The following is a 25,620-nucleotide window of genomic DNA, read 5'->3' as shown; positions in this document are numbered from 1 at the left end:
AGAGGGAAAGAGGAAGGGAGGCAACAAGACCAAGTTGGCAAGAAGACAGGAAATAGCCTGGCCAAGGCACATAGGAATGGAGCAGCACCTGTGGGCAAAGCCGCTGTGGAAGCAACTAAATAAAACACTGTCTCATTCTAAGAAGCCAGGCAAGGATGAAACTTCTAGTCAGATACCCTCAAGCATCCTGACAGGATCTCACATTTACAGGGTCACGATCTTTACAGATGTTTGAGACACTTGCTGCAAGCATACAAGGAACAGTCATTATCATTCCTAACTCCAGGCACTGGAGTTAGAACATTGTAGGTGCATGTCCAAGCTCTGGCATCTACCAGCTGTAAAAAACTATGTCCATTTATCTAGCTTCAGTTTCCCCACTTAAAAATGAGAGAGAATTCACGTGAAGTACATGTTTAAAATCTGTACAAAATAACATTCTACAAATGAGAGCCACATAAAAGTTCAGATCGGAAAAAAGACATGGTTGCTGTTGATAAAGTCAAATTTGATCAGGTGTTTCAAATTATAAATTTTACAAGTGGAGATGAATGAAGGCACATTACATAATCCCCACTTTAATAGTCCAAATCCACGACAGAGAAAATTGAGATAAACTGGAACTAAACCCTCCTTCTGTTCCTCCTGTTCTGTTCAGAAACTCCATTTCCACTTTATCATCTCTGCCTCCTACCTTCTGCACCCATCAAACAGCACCTCTATTCTCTTGGGCAAGAGGGGAAATTCTGCCATGTTCCTTTGTAACAGAGGTCTGACATTGATAGAGTGCTCATATTATCAGTCTGGCCCACTAGTCACGTTCTAAAGAATAGATGAACACCTTGGTAATAAATCTACCTCTGTAACATGAGTCTACCTACCAAGAAGCTTATCCTTGGCAATTCAATTTCTATGGGATTCACTTTTTTTTTTTCCTCTTTTCCCCTTTGGTCACAGAGAGTGTGCCCCTCCTCATTATCCACTATTAGCCTATGCCTGTTTCTTATTGTATTGGGAGGGAGTGGAGTGCGGTTGGTGGGCAGGGTCGTATTGACTGCTTTGTCTGAAGTTGCCAAGAGACATAAGTGGGAGTAAATATGTGGTTAGAGAAAAATTTATAGAAAATTTTCTACAAACTAAATTACCTTTGTAATCAGAAAATGTATTTATGAGCAAGCTGTCTGCTACCTTCAAATATAACTCTTTATAGAAAGAAAGAGAGATGCTGACAAAATAATGTTGAACCTTCCAGACAAGTGAGTCAGAAGAGTCTCCGTGAATACTTTGGAGAATGTATGGGAAGGTATGGAAACAGCCCAGGAAGGGAGGCTGTGAACTGATCCACAGCAGGTGTTAATTCTTAAGCAGCAACAACTTAGAAAAGATGATGATGGATTAACAGTGTCCTGACTAGGGACTGCTCATCATTAATATTCTCTACAAACTTTTGAGTCAACCAGTTATACAGATGTTAAATTAATTTTGTGGTTTATTTTAAGTGTTACAGAAAGAACTAAATATTTTAGTATGTACAATGCACAATACTATGGGACTTTCCTGAGTAAATACATTTTACATCCCTTGGGGTACAAATTTTGAACCACCTTACCTAAAGCTACAAGTCAGACAGAAGCAAGGAAGTAAACTCACTTGTCAAACTCATCAAAGAGATCACAACTCTGCAGTTTTGAAAGAGCAAGTCGAAAATATTCCGCTAGAAAACAAATGGAGTATTATGAATAAAAGGACAAACACGACTTTTTAGGTACATAGTAAGCCACACTGCTTCCTCCCCACCAAATCCATTTCCAAATGGTATAGCCACATATGATTTATTCTGTGAAATGCTAACGTTATGACTGCAATGAGTCATCATTACCCATTTATGACACATTCAAAATGCTTCATATTCTAAAGACACTTTCCAAACCCCCCCACCCGAATAAGAAGCTTCATCTAAAAACACTCATTCTAAAACATCAAGAAATTAGCATTATGAGATAATTCTTAAACTGATGTTAGCACAGAAATATTAAGTTCAAACCAAGTGAATTATCAAATTATTGGCAAAATATTTTTAAAATATGAAAACAAACAGGCAACACTCCAAGATCAGCTGAACAAACACAATGTAATTCACTAAACTGTAAACTTATCATGTCTTCAGCTCTTAAGGTCTCTCAACAATCTAGGACTTAGGGGCCAGCATTGTGGCATAGCCAGTTAAACCATAGCCTACAACACTGGCAACCCATATGGACAAACAGTTCATGACCCAGCTGCTCCACTTCTGGTCCAGCTACTTGCTAATGCACCTGGGGAAACAGTGGAAGTGTTTGGGTCACTGCCACCTACATGGGAGACGTGAGTGAAGGTCCTGGCTTTGGCCTGGCACAGAACTGGTTGTTGGGGCTATTGGGGAATGAAACAGTACATGAAAGATTTTCTCTCTCTCCTCCCTCCCTCCCTCTCTCTCTTTCAAATAAATAAATAAATCTTGTAAAAAATTTTTGGACTTAAAGCTATATAAATAGGCCAACCAATTCTAAGTTAGCAGAAGGAAGAGTATTTGTCATTAGAATACAAAAATAACATACATATTGATTAAATTAAAATATTGAGCAAGGAGCTGGCGCTACGGCTCACTAGGCTAATCATCCACCTGCGGCTCCGGCACCCGGGGTTCTAGTCCCGGCTAGGGAGCCAGTTCTGTCCCGGTTGCTCTTCTTCCAGTCCAGCTCTCTGCCATGGCCCGGGAAGGCAATGGAGGATGGCCCAAGTGCTTGGGCCCTGCACCCACATGGGAGACCAGGAAGAAGCACCTGGCTCCTGGCTTCGGATCGGTGCAGCGCACCGGCCATGGCGGCCATTTGTGGGGTGAACCAACAGAAGAAAGACCTTTTTCTCTGTCTCTCTCATCGTCTAACTCTGCCTGTCAAAAAAAAAATTAAGCAAGGAGTTGAGACTTGCTAATAAACAAAATAGGGGCTGGTGCTGTGGCATAGTGGGTAAAGCCACTGCCTGCAGTGCCAGCCTTCCATATGGGCACCAGTTTGAGTCCTGGCTGCTCCACTTCCAATCCAGCTCTGTGCTATGGCCTGGGAAAGCAATGGAAGATAGCCCAAGTCCCTGGGTCCCTGCATCAGCATGGGAGACCCGGAAAAAGCTCCTGGTTCTGGCTATTGTGCCCATTTGGGGAGTGAATCAGCAGATGGAAGACCTCTCTCTCTCTCTGTCTCTCTAGCTCTCTCTTTCTCTCTGTCTGCCTCTCTGTTGCTCTGCCTTTGAAATAAATAAATAAATCTTTCAAAAAATAAAAAGAAATACATAAAATAAAATTGACAGGTAAAGCGGTGAAATGGGGGAAATTGAGAGTAGGGGTGACAACTAACCCTCAGGGCTATCATGTTAATTTTTATTTATTTATTTATTTATTTTTTGACAGGCAGAGTGGACAGTGAGAGAGAGAGACAGAGAGAAAGGTCTTCCTTTAGCTGTTGGTTCACCCTCCAATGGCTGCCGCAGCTGGCGCACTGCGACCGGCGCACCGCGCTGATCCGATGGCAGGAGCCAGGTGCTTCTCCTGGTCTCCCATGGGGTGCAGGGCCCAAGCACTTGGGCCATCCTCCACTGCCTTCCCGGGCCACAGCAGAGAGCTGGCCTGGAAGAGGGGCAACCAGGACAGAATCCGGCGCCCTGACCGGGACTAGAACCCAGTGTGCCGGGGCCGCAAGGCGGAGGATTAGCCTATTGAGCCATGGCGCCGGCCTCATGTTAATTCTAACATACAATAAAGTAAGGCATCAGAATTCATTAATCACACAGTGACAGAATTAAAAAGCAGTTTCTCATAACATAAAAAAAAAAACCCACTTTCTTTATTGCTTTTAGTCTACACTGCCTTCAAAGGAGTGGAGATTTCTATTTAAAAATATAACTCCCTTCATCCCATCCCAAAATCATACCACCTAGGAATCATTGGGAAGCCGAAGGATTCAAAGGCCTTAAGTTTACACAAAGCAGTGAGTCTCATCAAACACCACTCAACTTTAACAAGGCAGGGTAAGAATAACACCACTGACCTGTTGTTCTTATCCCATAGGGCAAATCAAATTTATCACTACCATACAAGGAAGCAATCTTTTTAAAATCAGCTGCACACAGAAAAGGGTGAAACTGACGAAACCTGGAAGGAAAGGATAAAGAAAAATCTTGTCAAATGCTTTAAAATTGCAGCCAAAAATAACTGAAGTATGTAAGTCATGTTAACTGTAGGTAAATGTAGAATTAGAATTTTTTAGAAATAATTTTAAACTGTATTTAATATTCCATGGAATAGGATGTGCAATGGAACTACACAAGAACAGAAACACTCTCCAAGCACTGGGCTCTAAACATTACACCTCAGGGAATGAAAACAAAATTTAAAAGCAAACCAATCAGAGCCTTATACACAAAGAAAAGAAGTAATAAAAGTATTGATCCCAAGCCATCCCTAAATTTTAAAGTATCATTTGTGTATGCCTGTATCAGCTGTGAAAACAAAAATGGGTCCAAAGTTAGATTTGGCTAGAATCCAACTTTTCGTATTATTGCTAAATTACGATTTACCTAAGAACAAGAATTATGGCATTTGTCTTTTTTCTGTGTGCTTTTCCCTTCTCACAAGGGACAAAGTTTGATGAAGGCAGGACTATCCGTGGTCTTTTCTCACTGTTAGAGCCTGGCACAGACCAGGCAGGCAACACATGGTTATTAAGTGATTAAATGAATTTCAACTCCAAATCAATTGTCTAAGGAACTGTTAGGGTTTGAATGTGTCCTCCCCGAGTTCTGTATTGGCAACATGGTTCCCAATGCAGCCATGTAAGAGGTTGTGGGACCTGTCAGAGGCGGAGCCTAGTAGTAGGTCACTGGGGACATTGCCCTGGGAAGTGATTAACATTGTTCATGTGGGATTCCAGTTAGTTGCTGCCAGAGTTGTTAGAAAAGAGCAAGACTAGCCTCCTTCACTCTATGGCTTTCCGTGTCACCAGGTGCTCTCCCTTTTATACACATTAACACCATAATCCCACCTGGAATGACCTGGCACAGCAAGGCCAGGAAGGTGGTTCTCGCCAGAGCCTGCACTATGTGCTTTCAATTTTCAGCCTCCAGCACTGAGCTAAAAAAAATCTCTTTTCTTTGTAAAGTGTCCAGCCTCAGGTAGTTTGTTAAAGCAATGGAAAGCAAACTCCTATACGGACCATTATGAAACAGGAGGAAAAAAATAGGGTTTAGGTTTTATTTAGGAAAAGGAAAGTGTCCTAAAATTCACACTAAAATGCTGTTTTCACCACCAGAAGGACTGCACGCTGCCTACACACCGCAGGACAAATCTAGCTAATCCTTACCGCAGCCCCACATCTGGTACCATCTCTCCTGTCATAGCAGGTTTTTGCTTACCTAGTCTAAAACCTGCAGGTGGAGACCAGAGTGATGCTGACGTTTCAGAAGGCTGTAAGACTGACCAACTAGAAATAAAAAGCAGGTCAGCCAGCATAAAATAGCTGCAATTTTATCCTGGCTTTGCCACTCAGGAGCCACTGGACTTGGGCAAGTCACAGGAGCTTATTGTCTTCAGAGTGGGAAGAAGAGCTCATTCTGGGAGCCAGCACTGTGGCACTGCAGGCTAAACCCCTGCCTGCAGTGCCAGCATCCCACACACGTGCTGATTCTAATCCTGGCTATTCCTCCTATGATCAAGCCCTCTGCTATGGCCTGGGAAAGCAATGGAATCTGGCCCAAGTGCTTGGGCCCCTGCATCCATGTGGGAGACCTAGAGGAACTCCTGGCTCCTGGCTTCAGATCAGCCCAGCTCTAGCCGTTGCAGCCACTTGGAGAGTGAACCAGCAGATGGAAGACCTTTCTCTCTCTCTCTCTCTCTCTCTCTCTCTCTCTCTCTCTCTCTCTCTCTCTCTCTCTCTCTAACTCCACCTATCAAATAGATAAATAAAGTCTTTAAAAAAAAAAAAAAGAGATCACTCTGCAGTCAGACCAAGGACACCAGTAGAGAGACCAGATCTCCCTGCCGGAGATATGAAGCACATCCCAAATTCAGTTGTGATAATGAATGCAGGAGCCTCAAGGGTCCAGCCAACCTACAAAAGTTCTTTCTATAGCAATGTTGATGCTCGAGTTCAGGATCTGCTTTGGGAAGAGGAGGCATCAGGTCACCTTCCTGAGGGTTGGGAGGCTCAACAGTCTCTCAGTCTTACTTGGAAAACTGAACCCTAAATAACTGCACCAATGACGACTTTCTTCTGAGTCGCTGAAAGTGTTAATGATAGTAACTAATTACTGCTGTCTATTCCCAGTCAGGACCTTGTTCTAGGTGACCCACATTTTATTTCTAAATAATTCTTTGGCATCAACTTCAGGCATGGCAGGAGCTGGGTAAGCAGCAGCCTTATCTGGAACATTTGTTACATTACATTGTATTACATGTATGATATTACATCACAGTACATTGTATGACATTAGATTCCTGTGACTGTCATTTCTACAAAGGCCTGAAAAGCATGGCAAAATGAAGCCATCAATGTGGATGAAGCTGAGGCTATAGGAAGCGAAGTAACTCCTCTGAGGTCACTAGGTGAAATTCACTCCCAAGCCTAATTCTAAGGGAAGGAGTCCTCTGTAGCACGCTGCAGGCAACAGCTCCATGTTTCCAAGCAGAGTGTCTCCTGATGGCTGCTGCTTCTGCTCTGTGGCTGAGAACCAGCACACTTCAGAAAATTGCCCTCATGCTGTTCACATGACAAATGCAAATCAGTTGTGCTCAAACTGTAGCCTGCTGAGCATTCTTGCATAAATACTTTAACCTTTTTCCAATTTTCACAAGAAGGAAATCTTTGCTCATTAAAGTTACAGAGTACCTTGATCCTAAAGTAATATTTTCATTTGTAGTCCACAACTCATAAATGGCTCAGGAAATCAAACTGTATCATGATCAGAATATTTTTTTTAAACTAAATAGAACAGAATGCAGGGTATCTGGACTACAAAGGCTAAAAATGTTTTGTTTTTCTTATTAGAAATATGAATACAGGATTCCAAAGTAAAATGAGATGAGAGATGGTTTAAAAAAAAAAAAAAAAAGCTTTACGAAGACCTTTCTCATTGTGCAGTAGTCCAAATAGGACACACACCCAGGGATAGGTGACAGGCATTGTATGCAAAAACAACTCAATGCATGCACTTTTCCAGAGAGCTGATTGATTTTAAAGGAATCTCTAAGCCCAAAGTATTCAGAACTGATAATGGACAGGCACAGTATGACGGGAGTATTTTGTAAAGTTTGTGGTAAAATGGAAGTAACAGTTCATTTTGGAGCAAAAAATATTTGAAACTCACATGTAGTTTTCTCACATATTCCCATGAGCTCTTTGTAGAACCCTTTGTATATTAGAAGAAAGTATGAATTCTTGATGCTTAATGGAAAAAGTTTAAAGAGCCTGTGCCTATTTTACACAATTAAACACGCCCAGACCAGGCTGTCATTTACTTCCCGTTATCTTGAAGCATTGTGACCAGTAATCTGTGAAAGTCAGGGTGCAGTGGAAAAGAGCATTTGTGGTTGGAAGAGCAAATTCTCGATGAGTACTGACAACCACAATGTGTAATGATTATTTACATTCTACGTAGTTCACTAACAGTAAAAAGAGAAAATTTCTAAGCACGAGATTTAACCTAGAGGCAAGGGGGGAAGAAACCACCCCAAAATAAAAAATAAAAAATAAATAAATAACAATACAAATTAACTTGTGGACAAGGAGAAAAAACAGAACCCCAAAGAACGTTTCTACTTTTTTATGATCAAACACAAATAGTCCTCTCTAATGTCACCTGTGTGAAAAGAACACTGGTTTGATTGAGTTCTTCAATGCTTTTTCTTAAAACACATGCAGAGCTCTAAGAACACAAACAGAAACAGGATATTCAAGATCTTCCTTAAATTTGGGGCATCCACTTTATACTGCTAAGATTCATAGGGGTAAGTTAAAACAAGTATAGGAAATGATTAAAACAGCTTGAACATTCTGTATGCCACAGGGGTTTGTTTGGTTAGTTGGTTTTCATCTTGTGTATTTTTACCTCAGGAGGGAGGCAAAAGCTGGCTTTGATAAACAAGGCTGGATCTTATTTCTCCGCTTCATCTCCACAGGTGGAACCCTACAAGACAAAAATAGTGTCGGTCAGAAACCAGAACTGGGCAGCCCGCCCAAAGGGAAGCAAATGCCCTGGGAACCACTCAGTGCCACTACAGTTCCTCCCAGCAGCCCCTTGGGTCTGACAGGACCTCTTCCAAGTCCAGCAGCCCTTGAGGACTCATGGGTGTAAGGCAGGGGACAGGGGCAAGGCTGAGATGCCCAGTGACCCAGAAGCGATACACAGAGCCGTGATTCAGGGGGCCCCGAGGGAAGACTAGAATTACACACTGCGGAAGCCACACCAGGCTTGCTTCGTATAAGCCCCCCAAAGCCTGAGAAACCAAACTCAGCCCGGGTGCACACATCAGGGGTATCTACTGGCAACAAACACCAGAAACACTTGACCTGAGCAGGTCCCACAAACCCGGCCTTGTGATCCTGTGGATTCCACACGTCACACTGTTTGGAGTCCACACCGACACAGGTTAGGCCCTTGCCCATCTCCTGAATGGAGTACTTGTCTCCACAGTTTAAAGGGGTATTGTCAAACATGACAGAGCCCAACAATTAAAATAAATAAAGAGGGTGTGGGGAGGCAGGATCTAGACTTAGCCAAGAAAAATAGCTTAATGCAAGAACTTACTAATGGTCATCAGTTATGTAAAGAATCAATATATAAGAAGAAAATTGGTGAATTTTCTTCTGTAATCAGCAGGATTAAAACAAAGAAATAGCCTAAATAAACACAATTTCCTGTCGTGTGTGTGTGTGTGTACAAAATCCCCCATAGTTAGAACTGCTTCATGTCTGAACATAAGGCTAATAATGTCCTCATGCAGGGAAACCTCTTTGGTAAATGTCACAAATGGCAGGGACCCCTCGAGTTATATGTAGAGAGGATGCATAAACGTGGTAGACCAGCACAGGAAGCCACAAAAGCTGAATTACATTCAGAGGACAAAATGAGGTATATTATTTCATGTATTATTTGAAGTCATTTAAACAAAAAAAAACTTTTAGGATATTGTAAAGAAAATTTTGGATTTTTTTTTTTCAAAAGGATAATTATCTGTCTGAGATAGCCTTTAAGGAAGCAAGTTCATGGCAGAAACACCCACCAGGGGTGGTTTCCCACGGTACTTTCTGAGACTGGGGTAATGTGTTAGCTTAATTTGGACAGTCCTCAAATTCTGATGACAAAAGACTGTGCTGAATTCAGAGCCTTTTCATTATCTTCTGTTTCATTCCCCTGTGACCTACAATAGAAATTTATAGGAAAGCAGCAATCTAGTAAGCTTTTTAAAGGCTTTCACTTCTATTTTTGTCTCCCACTACCAAGTGTGGGACAGAGACAGGATGTGACAGAGACGGAGAGATAAAGCCTTGTGGTACAGACTTCAAAGGGCTGTAGCCCGAAATTTAGGTCCAAAGTCTAAAACTTCAGGGCCAAACACATCCACTGGGCATTGGAGTTTTTCTTATGGTCACTTGCCTAACTTCCTTCAATGAAAAGTATTAAAATTATCTTCAAGTAGTGATGAAATTAAATGCAAACACATCATTTTTTAATCTCCTAAGCACAAGCTAAAAACATGATGTAGGATCTATTATTGAAACACTGGCAAAAAAAAAAAAATACTGCCCCTTTGTCTAAGACAGGAAGCTGCCATGTGGTTTATTTGGATTTAATTATGTACTACCACCCATTCAAGATCTAAAGGTCATTGAAACTTTGTTCTTAGCCAAAGAACTGACAGTGGGAAGGTTAAAAAACTTGGAGATGCGTTCTCCACAGGAAAACTATCTGTGCCTCTTCAGTTTCATGTGTGATATTTCAAGTCAAAGCTATTTAAAATGATACATATGTCACCATTTACCAAGTATTTTAAACAGAAGAAACCATATGCAATGTCCATATTTTATCAACAATCTCTTATCTAAGCATTTTGGTCTCTAAAAGTCAAGTATCACTGAATTGTAAAATTACTCCATTAATTCAAAGGGATGAATAACCACATAATTAGAGAATGTTATGTCCCAAAGATGCTCAATCCTATCCTTTCCCTGGAGAGGCAAAAAAGGGCTTGCTTGCCAGTTTTTAAATTGTTACAGGTATAACCTATAGGACACTGGAATGCTAAAATCTCAATTTATAAGGTAAATCTAGAGAAGAGTCAAAATGTTACAATGTCATAGGCTTTCTTTTTTAATAGGTTCCTCCAGTACAGTGTGTGTGTGTATGTGTGTGATGGGGAAATGAAAGAGACAGATAAACATAATTCCCAAACTAGAGTGTCAGTAGTAAGGTGAAACTTACCAGTTGGCATTTGTTCCCCATAATATACAATGCAGCACATAATAGAGGAAGACAGCACTCAGAAATATGGCCACGAGGTACCCTCTCATGGCTGGCCCACCTGAAACACAAGAGAAGTCCAAAAGTGAAGACTGTTAGGTAGAATCTCACAGTGATTCAAATATAAGCACTAGTGAATAAGCATATATAGAAGGAATAGAAGAAATGATGTAGGCCTTTAATTTTGGAAATACTAAAAAATGTACAGAAAAAAGAAAACATGTTTCTTCTGACTGTCCTCCTGTCAATGAATCCAACACAACATGAGAAGTGTTTACACCAATGTACAGTTCCATGGTTTTCAAGCTAGGGGCTTCCCTACTACTTTCTCAAGTTAGGTAAGAAATAAAAAGGGGGAGGGGAGCAGCACTGTGGCACAGCAGGTTAAAGCCCCAACCTGTAGTGCTGACATCCCATATGGGTGCCGGTTCGAGTACAGACGGTTCCACTTCCCATCCAGCTCCCTGCAGATGTGCCTGGGAAAGCAGCAAAGGATGGCCCAAGTGCTTGGGCTCCTGCTCCCATGTAGGAGACTTGGAAGAAGCTCCTGGCTTCGGATCAGCTCAGCTCCAGCCATTACAGCAATTTGGAGAGTGAACCAGGGGATGGAAGACCTCTCTCTGTCTCTACCTATCTCTAACACTTTCAAATAAATAAATCTTTAAAAAACAAAAAAAGAAAGAAAAACATTCCTTCAGAACAAAATTTTACACATCTGTTCCATATCCAAAACATTTTTCAGAAACACAGATGAATATTCATTTTGTCCCTCTCATCAGAAAGTGAGTACATACCTTAAGATGTGAATATTTCATCAGTACTTGAAATGACTTTTAAATTATATATACTATAACTTATATGACTCGATTTTCTAATTTTGAAAAGCCAAAGAAATAAAGCTACTAAAAAATATTGCCCATACCATCAATTTTTACATACTTCTAGATGCACTGATTTAATTTTTCAACCTCAGCATGGTGTAGTAAGCCAAGTACTTGCTTGTTTCTGTATTGAATTAACAGTATCATTCTTTGCACATTTGTAGACAGGCAAAAACATGGATACAATCCTTTCTAGAATGTAAGTGTCAAAAAGAAAAAAAAGAAAAACATCATGGAATACATTTTGTAAATCTTCTAAAACACATTTGTTTAGTTCCTTTTTTTTTTTTTTTTTTGCTTCAAAGCTAACTTTGAAATGTAATTAAATACAAAAACAGATTTAATATATGGTCCCATTACCGATCTATTTCAATGCAAATGACTTTCAATAGGTGAACCATTTCTCTGCCTGCCTGCCTTATCAAGTTTCTGGTTCCTGTTAACCATTTCACCTCTACTCTATCTATTAACTTTCAGCAGGGCAATATAGACTAGCACATGTGAGTACAAAACATTAGATTATGTAATGTTGCCTCCTTTCGGTAGTGATTTCAAATAGGAATCTTAAAAGTAAACCACTCCCTTGCCTTCTTTAGTAGGCTACTCATAAGCTAATCATACTCTTTTCTTAAACAAATTGTGCTGGGTTTTCTTAGAGTTGAGATCCTCTGGAGTACATGAGGGTGGGAGGCTCTTCTCTAGATAGTCCCAAACCCTAATGATTATCTGACTTAGCCTGCTCCTTGAGGTGTGTTACCTGGTACTTCTTCCTGCTAGGGCAGCCACCATTCCCACAAGCCACTATTATAAATTAGAAAGGAAGGCTATGGCATGAGAAAGCAAATAAACAAGTGAGTTAAGCAAGCAAACTTCAGTGACACACAATTCTAATTTAGCATATATAATCCTCATGAAGAGTTGACACTTTAGAAATCAGAAAATATGATTCATAGCCCAAGGCCAGATTATGCTTGGGTGGGGTCATAGGTAAGTCAGTGCTTACCCAAGTGTGTTCATGTGGTTGAAAGTGAGAGCATACCCTATACCTCTTTAAGTTATTAGACTGTCCTGGAAGGCAGTTTACTGTGGGACAAAATAGTTACCAACTACTTGCTTAAACACAGAAATTAAACATGTTATGCACCACCAAGAATAACAGTTCATGCAAATGTCTAACAAGGATGCAATTTACCAGTATATTCAAAAAACATATTTACATATAAGATAGGATAATGTATAAAGGTCTAAAGAAAAAAGTTGGTATTTACAATTCAGTTTACTTATCTATTCTCTACAACACATTCTCTGGGTAATTGATACATATTACAGAGCAAGGAGGTGCAGGGAAGCAAGATTTCTGTTCTTTTGTTGTCTTTGATTCACTAATAATGTGGTTTAACTGAACACAAAGAAGTTTGGTAGCACATTCTTTTTCCCTTTAAAAGCTAAAATGATACTGCTCTTGGAAAGCCATGATACATATCATCTGAAAAAGTTTTAGGAAGCTTAGCCACTTGTATTTCTGGAGCAACTTAAAGCTTTGATATTCAAGCTGCAAAGTAGGTGAGGGCCAGCAAGGATATCCTTGTGATAAACATATATGGTTCCTCTGCCTGCTCACAGGAAAATGCTTCTACAAATAAATGAATTCCCTAATTATATAATTCTATAAATGGAAGGACCATCTTCTTTGAGCTAAAGCATTCAAAGGAAAACCATTTAGAACTTAATATGGGGTGCATGTCATTAAAAAAAAAAAGACATAAACAAGGCCCTTGAATATAGCTCCTGTTAGCAAAACAGGCAAGATGCAAGACCTTGACATTAAACATTGACAGTAACATGACAGACACTCGTAAAACCAAGAGACCCTAAGACACCTTTTACCAGCTGTATGTTACAAAGCCGTTACTCCTTTACAGTGTGGATAAAGGGCAGCAAGGGAGAGCAGGACTCATTGGCAAAGGTCAAATGTTCATTTCTTCTCAAACTATGACCTAGAACCCAGCATATGCCAAACCTTAATAGTTTTTCCCTCCTAATTAAAAATGAAAGTACGCGGACTTTTAAAATTCATAAAATGTTGGTATTCCCTTCACTTCATTTAAGACTCAAATTTTGCTTGTTAAGTGGTGTGCCTATTTGCTCCTTGAAGAATGAAAAAACTGAAGGTCACTTCAGATTACGTAGTCAAAGGGAGACAGAAATAGACTTAAGGCCCTCCCATTTCTTTCTTGGAGTTCTATTCTTAGTGTCATCTTGTTTCTCAAGATAAAAGGCATGCGGGAAACCCAAAAGAGACAGTTCTAATCTAAAACTTCCCTTGAGGTACCAGCTGGCATCTAGTGTGTGGGAAGGAGAAATTCAGAAGCTGCTGGAGCGGATGCTCTAAGGCAGTACAAGGGACAGTACCTGCAGGGCCTTTGCACTGCACATGTCTGAACCCCCACTTGATCTGGATGGCTGTGGCTCAGGAGTGTGTATTTAAACAAGCATCCTCCATTTTGACTCTTAGGTACACTAACGTATGAGAGCCATGGAAGGGAAACACACATTTGCTGAAGAAATACACAGTCCACGACAGACTGTATAGTAATTTTCCCAAGAAGAATGCGAGCACCATAACAATATGGTGTCTTCTCTATCATTTTATTTCCAACACGTCTAATAATACGGACACACAGAAGACTCTAAGGAGATAGCTGCTGAATATAGCTACAGACCTCACAACTGGATGCTTTGCATTAATGCTTCCCCCCTACATGCCTAGCAGATGGCAAATGCCCAATGAATGATGGCTGAATTGAATCATTAACGTGTATGAGTTCTTGGCACGTGACAAATGCTTTTGGTATATCATCTCATGTCAGGCTGACAATGTCCCTGGGAGGGAAGTAATGAAGTCACAATTCCCACTTTCCAGTTAAGGAAGCTGTAGCTCTGGGAAGAATACTAATGCGCCTGAGCTGACCAGCAACAGAAGCAGGACTCACATCTTACTGGTTAGACCAGTCTTCACACGTGGGCACAGGCCCGTCTTTTGCACACCGCACTAACCATTACAGAACATGCCTTTGATTTGTTCATCCCACCAGCTTCTTACGCAGTATTAATTCTACAGATTGTCAAAATAGAGAGCTTTCAGGCTTCTTGATTTAAGCTTTGCTGAAATTCAGCCACAAAACTCTGAGCACTCTTCTTCCCAGTCCTGCTCCTCCCAGCCATGCTAGCATTGTTGTAAAAACGAAACAATCCCTAGAGAAGGACACTGGAAAATGGTCAGATTTTTATTTTGGGGCCCTCCTAAAGCTTTTTCAAACCAAAGAAAGCTTGTTTTTCCAACCAGCTACAAACACACACACACACACACACAGTCAGCAGCATGTTCAGCAATAATTCTGGAAACACTCTTCCATTCATCAAGCACAAACACCTTGTGGGTATCCCAACATTGTAAACACCAAGGCAGTCTCCCCTCCAGGTGCTGAGCACAGGCACACCCAGTCTGTCCAGATCCTCGGTTCCCACTTCCTCTTGACCTAGCTACAAGTGTCCCCTGATGCCATCCTCAGCTCAGCCACGCCAAGCCCTGGAACAGATCCTAGCCCAAGGAAATGGATCTTGAGGAGCTCCTGACTAGCAGCCTCACAGTTAGGGCAAGTTGCTGTGGATTGCTTACGGGCCATGGGCAGCTAATCCACCAAACCTGAGTTCCTGTTTCTTGTTGCTGGGTCCTTTTCTGTTTGAGGGAGGGAGGGAGGAAAAGAGAGGAAGAGAGGAAGAGAGGAAGAGAGAGAGAGAGAGAGAGAGAGAGCGAGAGAGCGAGCGAGCTTCTGTCTGATGGGCTCTGCCAACGCTGGGAGGCGAGAACTCCATCCACGTCTCTCATAGGGTGGCAAGTATCCAATTGCTTGACCTATCATCTGCCGCCTCCAAGGGTCCGCATTATAGGCAAGATGGAGTCAGGAGTCAAAAACAGGTATTGAACCCACGTACTCCAATAAAGGTCTGGGACATCCTAATTGGCATCTTAATCGCCAGGCAAAATGCCTGCACCAGGGGTCCTTAAATTGTATCATGTCCAATGCCTGAATTCTTCTTTCTCTAAGCCACCCCATGAGGTTCACAGCCAAACTTCCAATTTTTTAATAACTACAATCCTAAACCTCCCCCCTATCCTCTCTGGGTCAAGGCCCTGCTTCCTCAGTGACAAAGGGCCTTATATTTTGCTACTAGATCTTTACTCTTTTAGCACACAAAAATAATAGCCAATAACTTGCATCTTTATGTGAATTAGAACAGAACACCCAGTTTGGCTCCACATTGCCCTATGGGCATCTAATATCTAGTCTCTTGGCAGCTGCTAGATGCCAGGTGCCCTGTTCACCCATCACCTCCACACCCTTTACCAGGTGATCCTGGTGACACCTGTGTCCACTCAGCCCCTGGAGAGGCCCTCTTCCTTTGAGGCCTCTACCTGTCCTCTGCTAACACTGAAATACACTCAATTGTTTGTGTCCATGGTCAACAGATCTCAAACACCTTGCCTTCCCTCCTCTTGGTACATATTGCCAGTTCGTGATCATTCTCTGTAACCGCATCATCATGTGAACAAAACAACAACAGATTTTCCAGCTCTAGCCACACATGAATGTCTAGATTTGGGGGGCTGAGCCCCATGAGTCTCCTAATCCTAGTCTTCTCAGAACTATCTATCTCCATATAGCCCAAATCTTCAAGGAGAAACACAGGACTTCCCAGTGACAAATGTAAAAGCCCCAAGGCCAATCGATTTCCTGTTCTTTTAAGAAGGATCCTTACTACTAATTAGGTGGGAGAAATGGTAGTCTCATTACCCCACTAGGGACTTCCAGCCTCCAGCAACAATGCTCACAGAAATAACAGCACACGAAAGTACCTGCTAAATGCCCAGCACAGAACCATGCGCTTGTCCACATATAATGAAAGCAGAGCGACTATCACTCATCCCCGTGCCAGACATTAATACCCAGAGCAGTGACCAGAATTCAATTCCATCTTATTTCAAGGACTGCTGATTTAAATTATACATCATAAAAACCCTTAATTATGCTTTTTAAAAATACAATGGTATAAACTTAAAAATGTATTCACTTACTACAGTTAATATGAACTATATTCACTTAAAGATGTATTTTAAAAATAAGACAAGGGGATAATACACATTAAATGTATGCATTTAGTAGTAAAGCAGTTATTTAGAAAGAACATGCAAAAGTACTCATGTCACAATTAAAAAATAAATCTTCAGGAATCACTAGATTAGTTCAGCTGGCGGCAAACTGTCACTGCCATAATTAAGAAATAAAGACCAGCACACACAGGGCTGGAACTGTAACACAACCAGTTAGGTTGCCTCTTGTTACATTGGCTCCCATATCAGAGTCCCAGTTGGAGTCCTGACTGCTTTGCTTCCCAGCCAGCTCCATGCCTGGGGAAGTGGTAGGTGATGGCCAAAATACTAGGTTCTGGGCTTTGGCCTGACACAACCCTGGCTGTTGTAGGCATCTGAGGTGTGAACCAACAGATTGAAGGTCTCTCTCTCTCTCTCTCTCTCTCTCTCTCTCTCTCTTTCCCCTCCTCTCATTCTACCTTTTGAATAAACAAATAAATCTTTTTTTAAAAAAAAAAAAAGCACACAGAGTTAATCAATATAATATTAACTCAAAAAAGCTAAATTTAAATCAGATTAGGAGCTACTACTCTACTACAAAATTTTAACAATCTGATATTACTGGGTAAATAGAACATTATAATCTGATTTATGCCTCCTAAAAAATAGGTCTACATAGTTTCAACAAACTGGACCAATTGTCTATATTCTGACCTGTTTTTCAATACACAGCTGTTCTCTTTCTGCATAGTAGAGGCAGAACATGTGTGATTCCCTTCCTTCCCTTTCCCCAGTTCTCTAATGCAGCGATGGGCAGCTACTTCTCAGACACAAACCCATGCCCTTCTCTTTCAGTCTTTCCAGAAAGGCAGTGCTTTGGCCAGACTTCTTCCTTTGCATATGTAGTCAGATCTTGGCACCTAATTGAAGCTACACTCTCTCTGCCAAAGCAGATGACCCAGTCTTCCCCAGAACATGTCCTGTGCTCACTGCAAAGAATAAAAAAAGGAGAGAAATGACTTTTCAGCAGAATTTTGTTTTTCAACAGTGCAGCTGTATACACTAAAATCACTCAGCTAATAGTAACTACACCGGATGCTAGTAATAAATGAACTAGAGTTCCTGTTTTCAAGATCTCTCCTTTTAGACTCTGCTCAATTGCAAGTACACAAGGAAGCTTTTAGAGGAACTTCTTATGCTCCTACTATTTATTCATATTTTCTCCCAGTAACTCCTTTCTTCTCCTAAAGTGGAAAATTTCTCTATTTCCTTATACTATTATTCTACTGAAACAAGTCTCCAAGAAGTATTGCCTGTTGTTAATAGATAGTGATTATTATTGATTTTTACCATCAACTTTACTGAGATAAAAGTTTTATATAATAAAATTCACCACTTTTTACATGTGCAATTTGATGATTTTTGGAAATGTACACAATCACACAACCACCACAAAAGACATGATACTAAACATTTCCATCAACATCAAAAGTTCCTTTCACCCACTTCCTTGCTCCTAGCAATTTCTCACTAAAGTTTTGCTTTTTCTAAAATTTCATGGAAAAGGAATTATACAGTATATATTTATTTCTGGATTCTTTCACTTAGGATAATGCTTTGCAAAGCATTGCTCACTTTGTTGCTAGCACCAGGCATTTGTTTCTTTTTATTATTAAGTAGTACATCATATGATTATATCACAATTTGGTTATCAGTTCACCGGACAACAGACATTTGATTGCCTTGCAGTTTTTAGTTAGTATAAATAAAGCTGGATTGAACATTCAAGTCTAACACTTCAGGTGGACATATTCATATGTTTTCATGGGTGGTAAAGTAAATTTATGAGCTTATAGAAAAACTTTATATTTCATTCTGGTGCTTATTTTTAAAATATATTCTATATTCATTCAATAGGCAGAGTGACAGAAAAAGATCTTCCATCTGCTGGTATATTCCCCCAAATGGTCACGAAAGCCAGATACGGGCAAGGAAGAAGCCAGGAGCCAGGAATTCCATCCTGGTCTCCCACAGGTGTGGCAGGGACCCAAGGACTTGGGCCATCTTCCACTGCCTTCCCAGGCACATTAGCAGGAACTGGATCAGCAGGGTGTAGCCAAGACTCCAATATATGATGCTGGGGTATGTAAGTGGTGGCTTAATATGCTGCATGCCAATGCCATCCCTGGTGCCTATTTTTTAAACAACACATTTACTTCAATCTCTTAGCTATAGTAAAAAAAAAAAAGAAAGAAAGAAAATCCTCTGCCTATAACAACTCAAATTATTGATGCTATTGAATAACACAATTCACCCACCAAGATAAGAACTCTCAATCTATTAATATCAATGCAATAGAACATATACTTACACATATACATAATGCATATGTACTCTTGGATATAAGGAACAGCGCTCCCAGCCTGGTGAAGGAGGCAAGCTATATTGTTTCAAAGTAATTTTGATTATGCTAGGAGAAGTAAAACAAAGTGTGGTCCATGGACCGGCAGTAATGGCATCACCTGGGAAGCTGGCACAAGTGCGGAGTCTCAGCCCCTCCCTCTGACCCACCGAGTCAGGTCTGTGGCTCAGCAAGATGCTCAGGAGACATGTGCATGAAAGCAGTGCTGGAGAAGTCAGAGAAAGAGGACTCATACCCCTCTGAGGGGATCAGCAGCACAGGAAACCGTTCTCGCAAGGAACTGGAAGCTCATTCCATGTTGTCAGTTACATCTTTGAAAAGTCCTAGAGCTTGACCTTTTAAAATGTCCAATCAGCAGAACTTTCTCTTAGAAACTAGTCACATCCTTTGGAAAAAAATGGGTGACTTTGAGAAAAATTTCCCTCATCGTTCTAGGGAATGTTTGTGGTTTCTTCGTGAATTCCCTGGACACGGTCCTTCCAATGGCATTTCCAGTCTTAACCTTCTATCTGCCACCAGAAACACTGACCCTGCTGGGGTTTTTGAGAGGAAATATGTCTGATTGCTTTCTCCGCAGGACACACTCTTACTTCCACAACTCCCGATTCACCTAAAAGTACCACCTCAATCACCAGCCAAGCATTTACATGATCATTTGCAATTATTGCTATTCACTTGGGCCCAAGAACTATAGATTTCAGAGCTGGAAAGGACAGAAAAGTGGGGGGGGGGGGTATTTAGACAGGGTCAGGCCCCATGTACCCTATTACAGGAGAGCCAGCCATGATTTAAAAAATAAAAATTGGCTGGCGCCGTGGCTCAATAGGCTAATCCTCCGGCTGCGGCGCCGGCACACTGGGTTCTAGTTCCAGTCGGGGCGCCAGATTCTGACCCGGTCGCTCCTCTTCCTGTCCAGCTCTCTGCTGTGGCCCGAGAGTGCAGTGGAGGATGGCCCAAGTGCTTGGGTCCTGCACCCACATGGGAGACCAGGAGAAGCACCTGGCTCCTGGCTTCAGATCAGCGAAATGCACTGGCCGCAGCGGCCATTGCGGGGTGAACCAACGGAAAAGGAAGACCTTTCTCTCTCTCTCACTATCCACTCTGCCTAAAACAAATAAATAAATAATAAATAAAAATTCAGTTGTCAAATGTAATAGTGGAGTTGGTAGCACAGGAGAACATTTTTCCATGGACTTCCATTCAGCACAATTGCTGTCTCATCAGGGGTGCCCAATATTTACTCATTGATAAGAAAATAAGCAAGCCAGTGAAAGAACGAATGATATCTCTAAACCCACTTTGCCTTTGCTTTTAGCTCTCCCTTCATCTTCCCACCCAAATGCAGGTGTTCTCAAGTTGTTATCTTAATCATGTTGCCTAAACCCATGCTCTCATTCCTTCTCGCCTCAGCTGCCAGCAATGACCTCTAATCCATCTCTTTAAATCAGCCCACATGCTGTACCTGGCATAAAATTCTCAAAGCACAGCTCTCACATTGTCACCCACCCCCAAGAAGGCTTTCCCTGACCTCCTGCTGCCTGCCAAATAAACATCACTTAAGCCTACAATTAAGACTTCTCTAGGGGCAGGTGTTGTGGTACAGCAGGTAAAGCCACAGCCTGCAGTGCTGGCATCCTATATGGATGCCAGCTGCTCCACTTCTGATCCAGCTCTATGCTGTGGCCTGGGCAAGCCACAAGTGCTTGGTTCCCTGCACCTGCTTGGGAGACCCGGGAGAAGCTTCTGGCTCCTCTGGCCATTGCGGCCATTTGGGAAGCAAACCAGCAGATGGAAGACACTCTCTCTTTCTCTCCCTACTCTGCCTCTGCCTTTCAAACAAATCTTAAAAAAAAAAAAAAAAGACACCATTTGGGATGCCCCCATCCCATATCAGAGTGCCTGGGTTAGAGTCCTAGCTCCACTTGCAATTCCAGCTTCCTGCTAATGCAAGCTCTGGGAGGCAGCAGATGATGATCCAAGTTCTTGGGTCCCTGCCACCCATGTGGGAGACCTGACCTTGACCTGGCCCAACCCCAGCTATTGTAGGCATTTGGGGGTGAACCAGCTGAAAGATTAATTCTCATTCTCTCTCCCTCTCTTTCTGGCTTTCAAATAAAATGAATAAACTGTAAGAAAATTCTTTTAACATTACATTTCTATTACTGTAGTACCTATTATTTTTGCCCATTCATTCTAACATTTCAAAGTGTCTTGGGCAGGAATCCTTACTTACCTGATTCTGAATATAAAATGAATGGCATCCAAAAGACCAGTTCATTGGCAAAACTCATCTATTAGAATTAGATGTTAGTTCTGGTTAGGGAAACCACAGCTTTTCATGCTTTTCATAATGAAACTACACTGAGGCTTAGTAGAAATAACAACAAAAACCTGATTTGTAATAAGAATTTTAAATGCAGTTCTTAAAACAAGAAATGAAATCAAGAACTCTACAAATAATCTCATTTGGCAAACACGTTCCATCTAATACTTTCATTTAGATCCATTATAATGTTGAAAAGCATTCAAATATTGTCTTAGGCTTAGAAGCAAATATTGTGGTGACTCAGCATGACCAACAAGGAAAGGATAAAGCTAGAATATTTGCCAGTCCTAAACCAAAGAATAGGGGTAGAAGAAGAAACACCATGCAACAAATGTCAATAAAAATAGTTCAAATATACTTAATACCTACCATGACAGGATGATTCCAAATGCCTTAGATGGAGAATTCTTTTAATCCTCCAAACCACACTTTAAGAAAGATATTATTGTCAACGAGAGCATACATATAAAGGCACTAAAACAAACGTTACCACGTACCCAAGGACACCCAGGTAACAAGCAGCACACGTAGGACTTAGATCGGACACACACCAGAATCCATACTCTTCATCATTATCCCATAAGGAATCTCAAAATGCTTCCAGCTTCTTCATGAAGGAAAATGTGAAAGTTGACAGGAAAGGCAGTTCCACAAATCATCTAGATGATTATGGGCCCGAATTCTATTAAATTAAGGTGCTGCAGGCAGTAGAAAACCAGAGCACCTGGTCCTACCCTCAGCCTCGGCTCATGGCAATCAAGAATTCCCTTACGTCTAATGGCTCAGGACTGTGACGGAAAAGGGTTTTGAAACCACCATCAACAATCTCATTGTGAACAGGCAAGAGCTCAAGAGATTCCCAAAAGTTAGATCCCAAGACTAAATTAGCCATGGGCATGTGAAACATAATGTTCTCCAGCAGTAAGTGCCCTTCACAAAAATATCTCCAAACAAAACTCTAATGTAACAGATTTGCGAGTAGAAAAATTGTTCTCTGGTGAAGCCCCAAAGAATCAGAAAGACTGCATGGGTGTTCATGGGTAACACGTGTAGTTAATTGTGAGTGGGCATTTGAGCACTAGAATGTTCTCAGAATCAAGTTCCAAACTGGTGCCTGAGCTTGGTGCATGGGGTTCCAGGAACAGTAAGGAGAATAAGTCTAAAAATTATAGTAAGGTACTTGGATGAAATTACTGTTCATTGTTGCACTTCAGAGAAAAGTAGAAGTAATTCTATTGAGAATAACAGGTGCAGAGAGGGCCTCCTGTCCATTGCCTGTTAACCACAGAACTTCTAAAATTATTTGTGATGCCAGAAGTTCACATTTTATCTCCAAAATCGTCTTATTCCTTACTTCTGTATTGGTTTAGTACTGTCCTTCAGAAGGCCTGTTCAGATTGAAAATAAAACACTTAGTACTTCCTTAACTCCACTGTGGAATACACTGCAAAGGCTCTAGTTCCATCTATAGTCTCCTAAGCCCTCTGGCCACCTGTAAACCTGTAAGAGAGAAAATTATAGGCCACTGTCAACACAGGAGAGGGATTTGCTTTTTAACATCACTTGCGAGCTATGGAAACACTGAAGAAGAACAACATCTCGGTTGTTCAATCTTACATCTGAGTCTGAAGTTGGGACAACTGGCGTGCTGCCTTCGCTTACCTGCACTTGGAGGAATCTCTTTCCCAAAGGCCCTGGCTCCTGAAGGTGAAGAATACGGTAAGGACGGACCAGGATGCTGTCTGCTAAATGGCTGGGGCTTCTCTTCTAGAAATTATCCAAGACCAGGAACTGCACTGCTTCTTCACTTGCAAGGGCTGAAATGAAACACACACACACACACACACAGAGATCGTACTTGTAAGAGTGACTCAGCTACCTGAGAAACTTACAGCCAGGAAAACATTGTAGGAAAACACTGAGTAAACTCACTTCTGATCTCAAAAACATGCTTGATAGGATAATGTAATTACCGAACGAAATCCAGCAGCCAGACCCACAGCACATATTACATTATTGTCATTCATGACTGGTTTTCTAAAGGATCCAGCCCGGTCTCCTGGTCTCCTTGAAAGAAATAACATATCCAGCTCAATGAATCCAAAGCACCCTGGTAATGAAAGAACCATCTGTCCTGTTTTCCAGCGTCTCTCCACATACACACAGCTTTATTGTTAAAATGCAGAGGTAAGAGAAGGAGCCAGTGCTCTGAAAACCCTCAGAAGAGGAAGGAAAGAGGGGACAGGGAGGATGAGGATGAGGTCAGAGAGAGCAAAAACATGTAGAAGAGAGTGAAAAGAAGGAAGCGTGGGTGAATTATCAGAATGGGTTGTGGACCATTTCCTCAAAAAAAAAAAAAAAAATTCAAACTGCTCCTGCCCCAGCTGCTGCAGTGCTTATAAACTAATCAACCCTAACACAAAACCCATCAAGAAAACCTGCAACTTGTCTGGGTTATGTGACAATATATATTTTTTTAATTCTAAGGAAGCAATGTTTTTTAAAAAAAGATGATTTTTTATTTCTGAAGGCATTTGTGAAAAGTATTGTCCTTTAGTAGGGAAATAATGATGTTTAATTATTATGAAAATCATTTAGTAACACAAATTGATTCTAACCAGTAAAGACAGAAAATGTTGAACATTGAACACATTTAGATCTGTCCATTAGATGAATGGGTGTGGTACATATTACTGAACATTTGATTTGCTAAATTAAGGATTACAGGGGATTTTTCTTAAAACATAAATTTGTAGAGAAAACACTGATTTTCATATGTGTCTATATTTACTTTACCTTTAAAGTACTAAATAACAGACCTACATAGAAATTAGAATGAAAGCAAAGTGGTACCCCTTGAGTGACTATCACAATAGAGACGTCTTCACCAAGAGAGAATTTTGAATCTAAAGAAATTATGGGTCATGATAAATTTTTGCCTCTGAATATTCTCCCAGGGGCCAGCATTGTGGCACAGATGGTTAAACTTCCACCTGGGATGCTGGCAACTCATATGGTGCTGGTTCAAGTCCCTGCTGCCCCACCTCCAATCCAGCTCTCTGCTAATGTACCTGCGAAATCAGCAGAAAATGACCCCAGTATTTGGACCTCTGCCACCCATGTAAGAAACCCGGATGAAGCTCTTGGCTTCAGGTTGGACCAGTCCTGGCCATGTGGCCATTAGGGGAGTAAATAAGTGGATGGAAGAGCTCGGCCTTTTTGTATTTCTTTCAAATAAATAATCTTTAAAAAAATATTCTCCTTACTTGCATAGATACTACCATTGCTGTATTTCTATAATCTTCTACCCACTATCAACTTGAGTAAAGGATCAATCATGACGTTAAACTTGGAAGAGTCCTTTAAGACTTACATAGTCCCCAGGGTAGATGTTTGGAGCAGCGGTTAAGACATACACATCCCATATTGGTTCAAGTCCTGGCTCTGCTTCCCATCCCCGCTTGCTGCTAATGTGCATCCCAGGAAGCAGCAGGCAACGGCTCAGGTGACTGGGTCTCCCACCTGAGACCCGAATTGACTTCCAGGCTCCTGATTTCAGTCTGGTCCAGGCCTGGCTGTTGCAGGCCTTTGGAGAGTGAACTAGCAAATATGGTCTTGCCCCACCCCTCGCCCTCGCCCTCGCCCTTGCCCCCCCTTCCCTCTCTCTTATATCTTCTTTCTCCCTCTCTCTCTCTCCTCTTTGTCTCCCTATCCCCTCTCTCTCTTCTCTTTTTCTCCCTCTCTCTCCTTTCTTTTTCGTTCAAATAAATAAAGATTTGTAGTCTAAATAGGTTAGAGAAGAAACCTCCAACAGTCATACCAGGAACACCTGGCAATGTGGATTTAGTTACACCTGGAAAAGCTTAAATCCCAGGAAGAAACAGGATATTCTAATCTTGTGAAGTGCCTTCTAGAAGAGGAATTAGCCTGGTCCCCGAGGCACCAGGGCTTAAACCAAGACCACTAAATTCAAAATTCAAGGAGTTGGGCTTGAGCTCAGTACCAGGAAGAACTTGCTAATATTTAAGCTGCCTAAAGAAAATAACAGATTTCATGGTTGGTCATTCATTACTATTTTGTTATAAGGACCACTTGCTAGGGCTTTGCAGGGCAGAACTGAACCAACTCTAAAGTCTGTTGCATCACCGGAGCATCTTGTTTTGATTCAGTAGATCTGGGGTGGAGCCTGATGATCTGCATTCCCAGCAGGCCCCAAAGTAACAATGCTGTTGCTCGTTGGTGGCCTATGCTTTGAATAGTGAAGTTATAAGGTGAACAGGAGCATTAGAAT

The 25,620-nt window shown here is 41.4% G+C and overlaps 1 protein-coding gene across 4 annotated transcripts in view; it reads right to left on the bottom strand.

The window, feature by feature from the left end:
• ST3GAL6 (ST3 beta-galactoside alpha-2,3-sialyltransferase 6) overlaps window positions 1-25,620 on the bottom strand; it is a 68,591-nt gene that overhangs the window by 15,581 nt on the left and 27,390 nt on the right. For 2 of the 4 annotated variants that reach the window (XM_062206781.1, XM_062206779.1), the window contains exons 2-6: window positions 22,992-23,146; window positions 10,510-10,609; window positions 8,137-8,214; window positions 4,083-4,186; window positions 1,651-1,714 (exon numbers count right to left, since the gene is read on the bottom strand). In XM_062206781.1, coding sequence (XP_062062765.1) covers window positions 1,651-1,714; window positions 4,083-4,186; window positions 8,137-8,214; window positions 10,510-10,598 — 335 coding nt within the window. In that variant the 5' untranslated portion in view covers window positions 10,599-10,609; window positions 22,992-23,146. Of the gene's footprint in view, window positions 1-1,609; window positions 1,715-4,082; window positions 4,187-8,136; window positions 8,215-10,509; window positions 10,610-11,470; window positions 11,622-22,991; window positions 23,147-25,620 lie in introns of those variants that run through there. The other 2 variants (XM_062206787.1, XM_062206792.1) reach the window with 2 other exon arrangements.

The sequence above is a fragment of the Lepus europaeus genome, chromosome 2 (genome assembly GCF_033115175.1).
Source record: "Lepus europaeus isolate LE1 chromosome 2, mLepTim1.pri, whole genome shotgun sequence".
Taxonomy (NCBI): domain Eukaryota; kingdom Metazoa; phylum Chordata; class Mammalia; order Lagomorpha; family Leporidae; genus Lepus; species Lepus europaeus.
The sequence above is the reverse complement of the archived record's forward strand: the minus strand, read 5'-3'. Positions and strand labels throughout refer to the sequence as shown.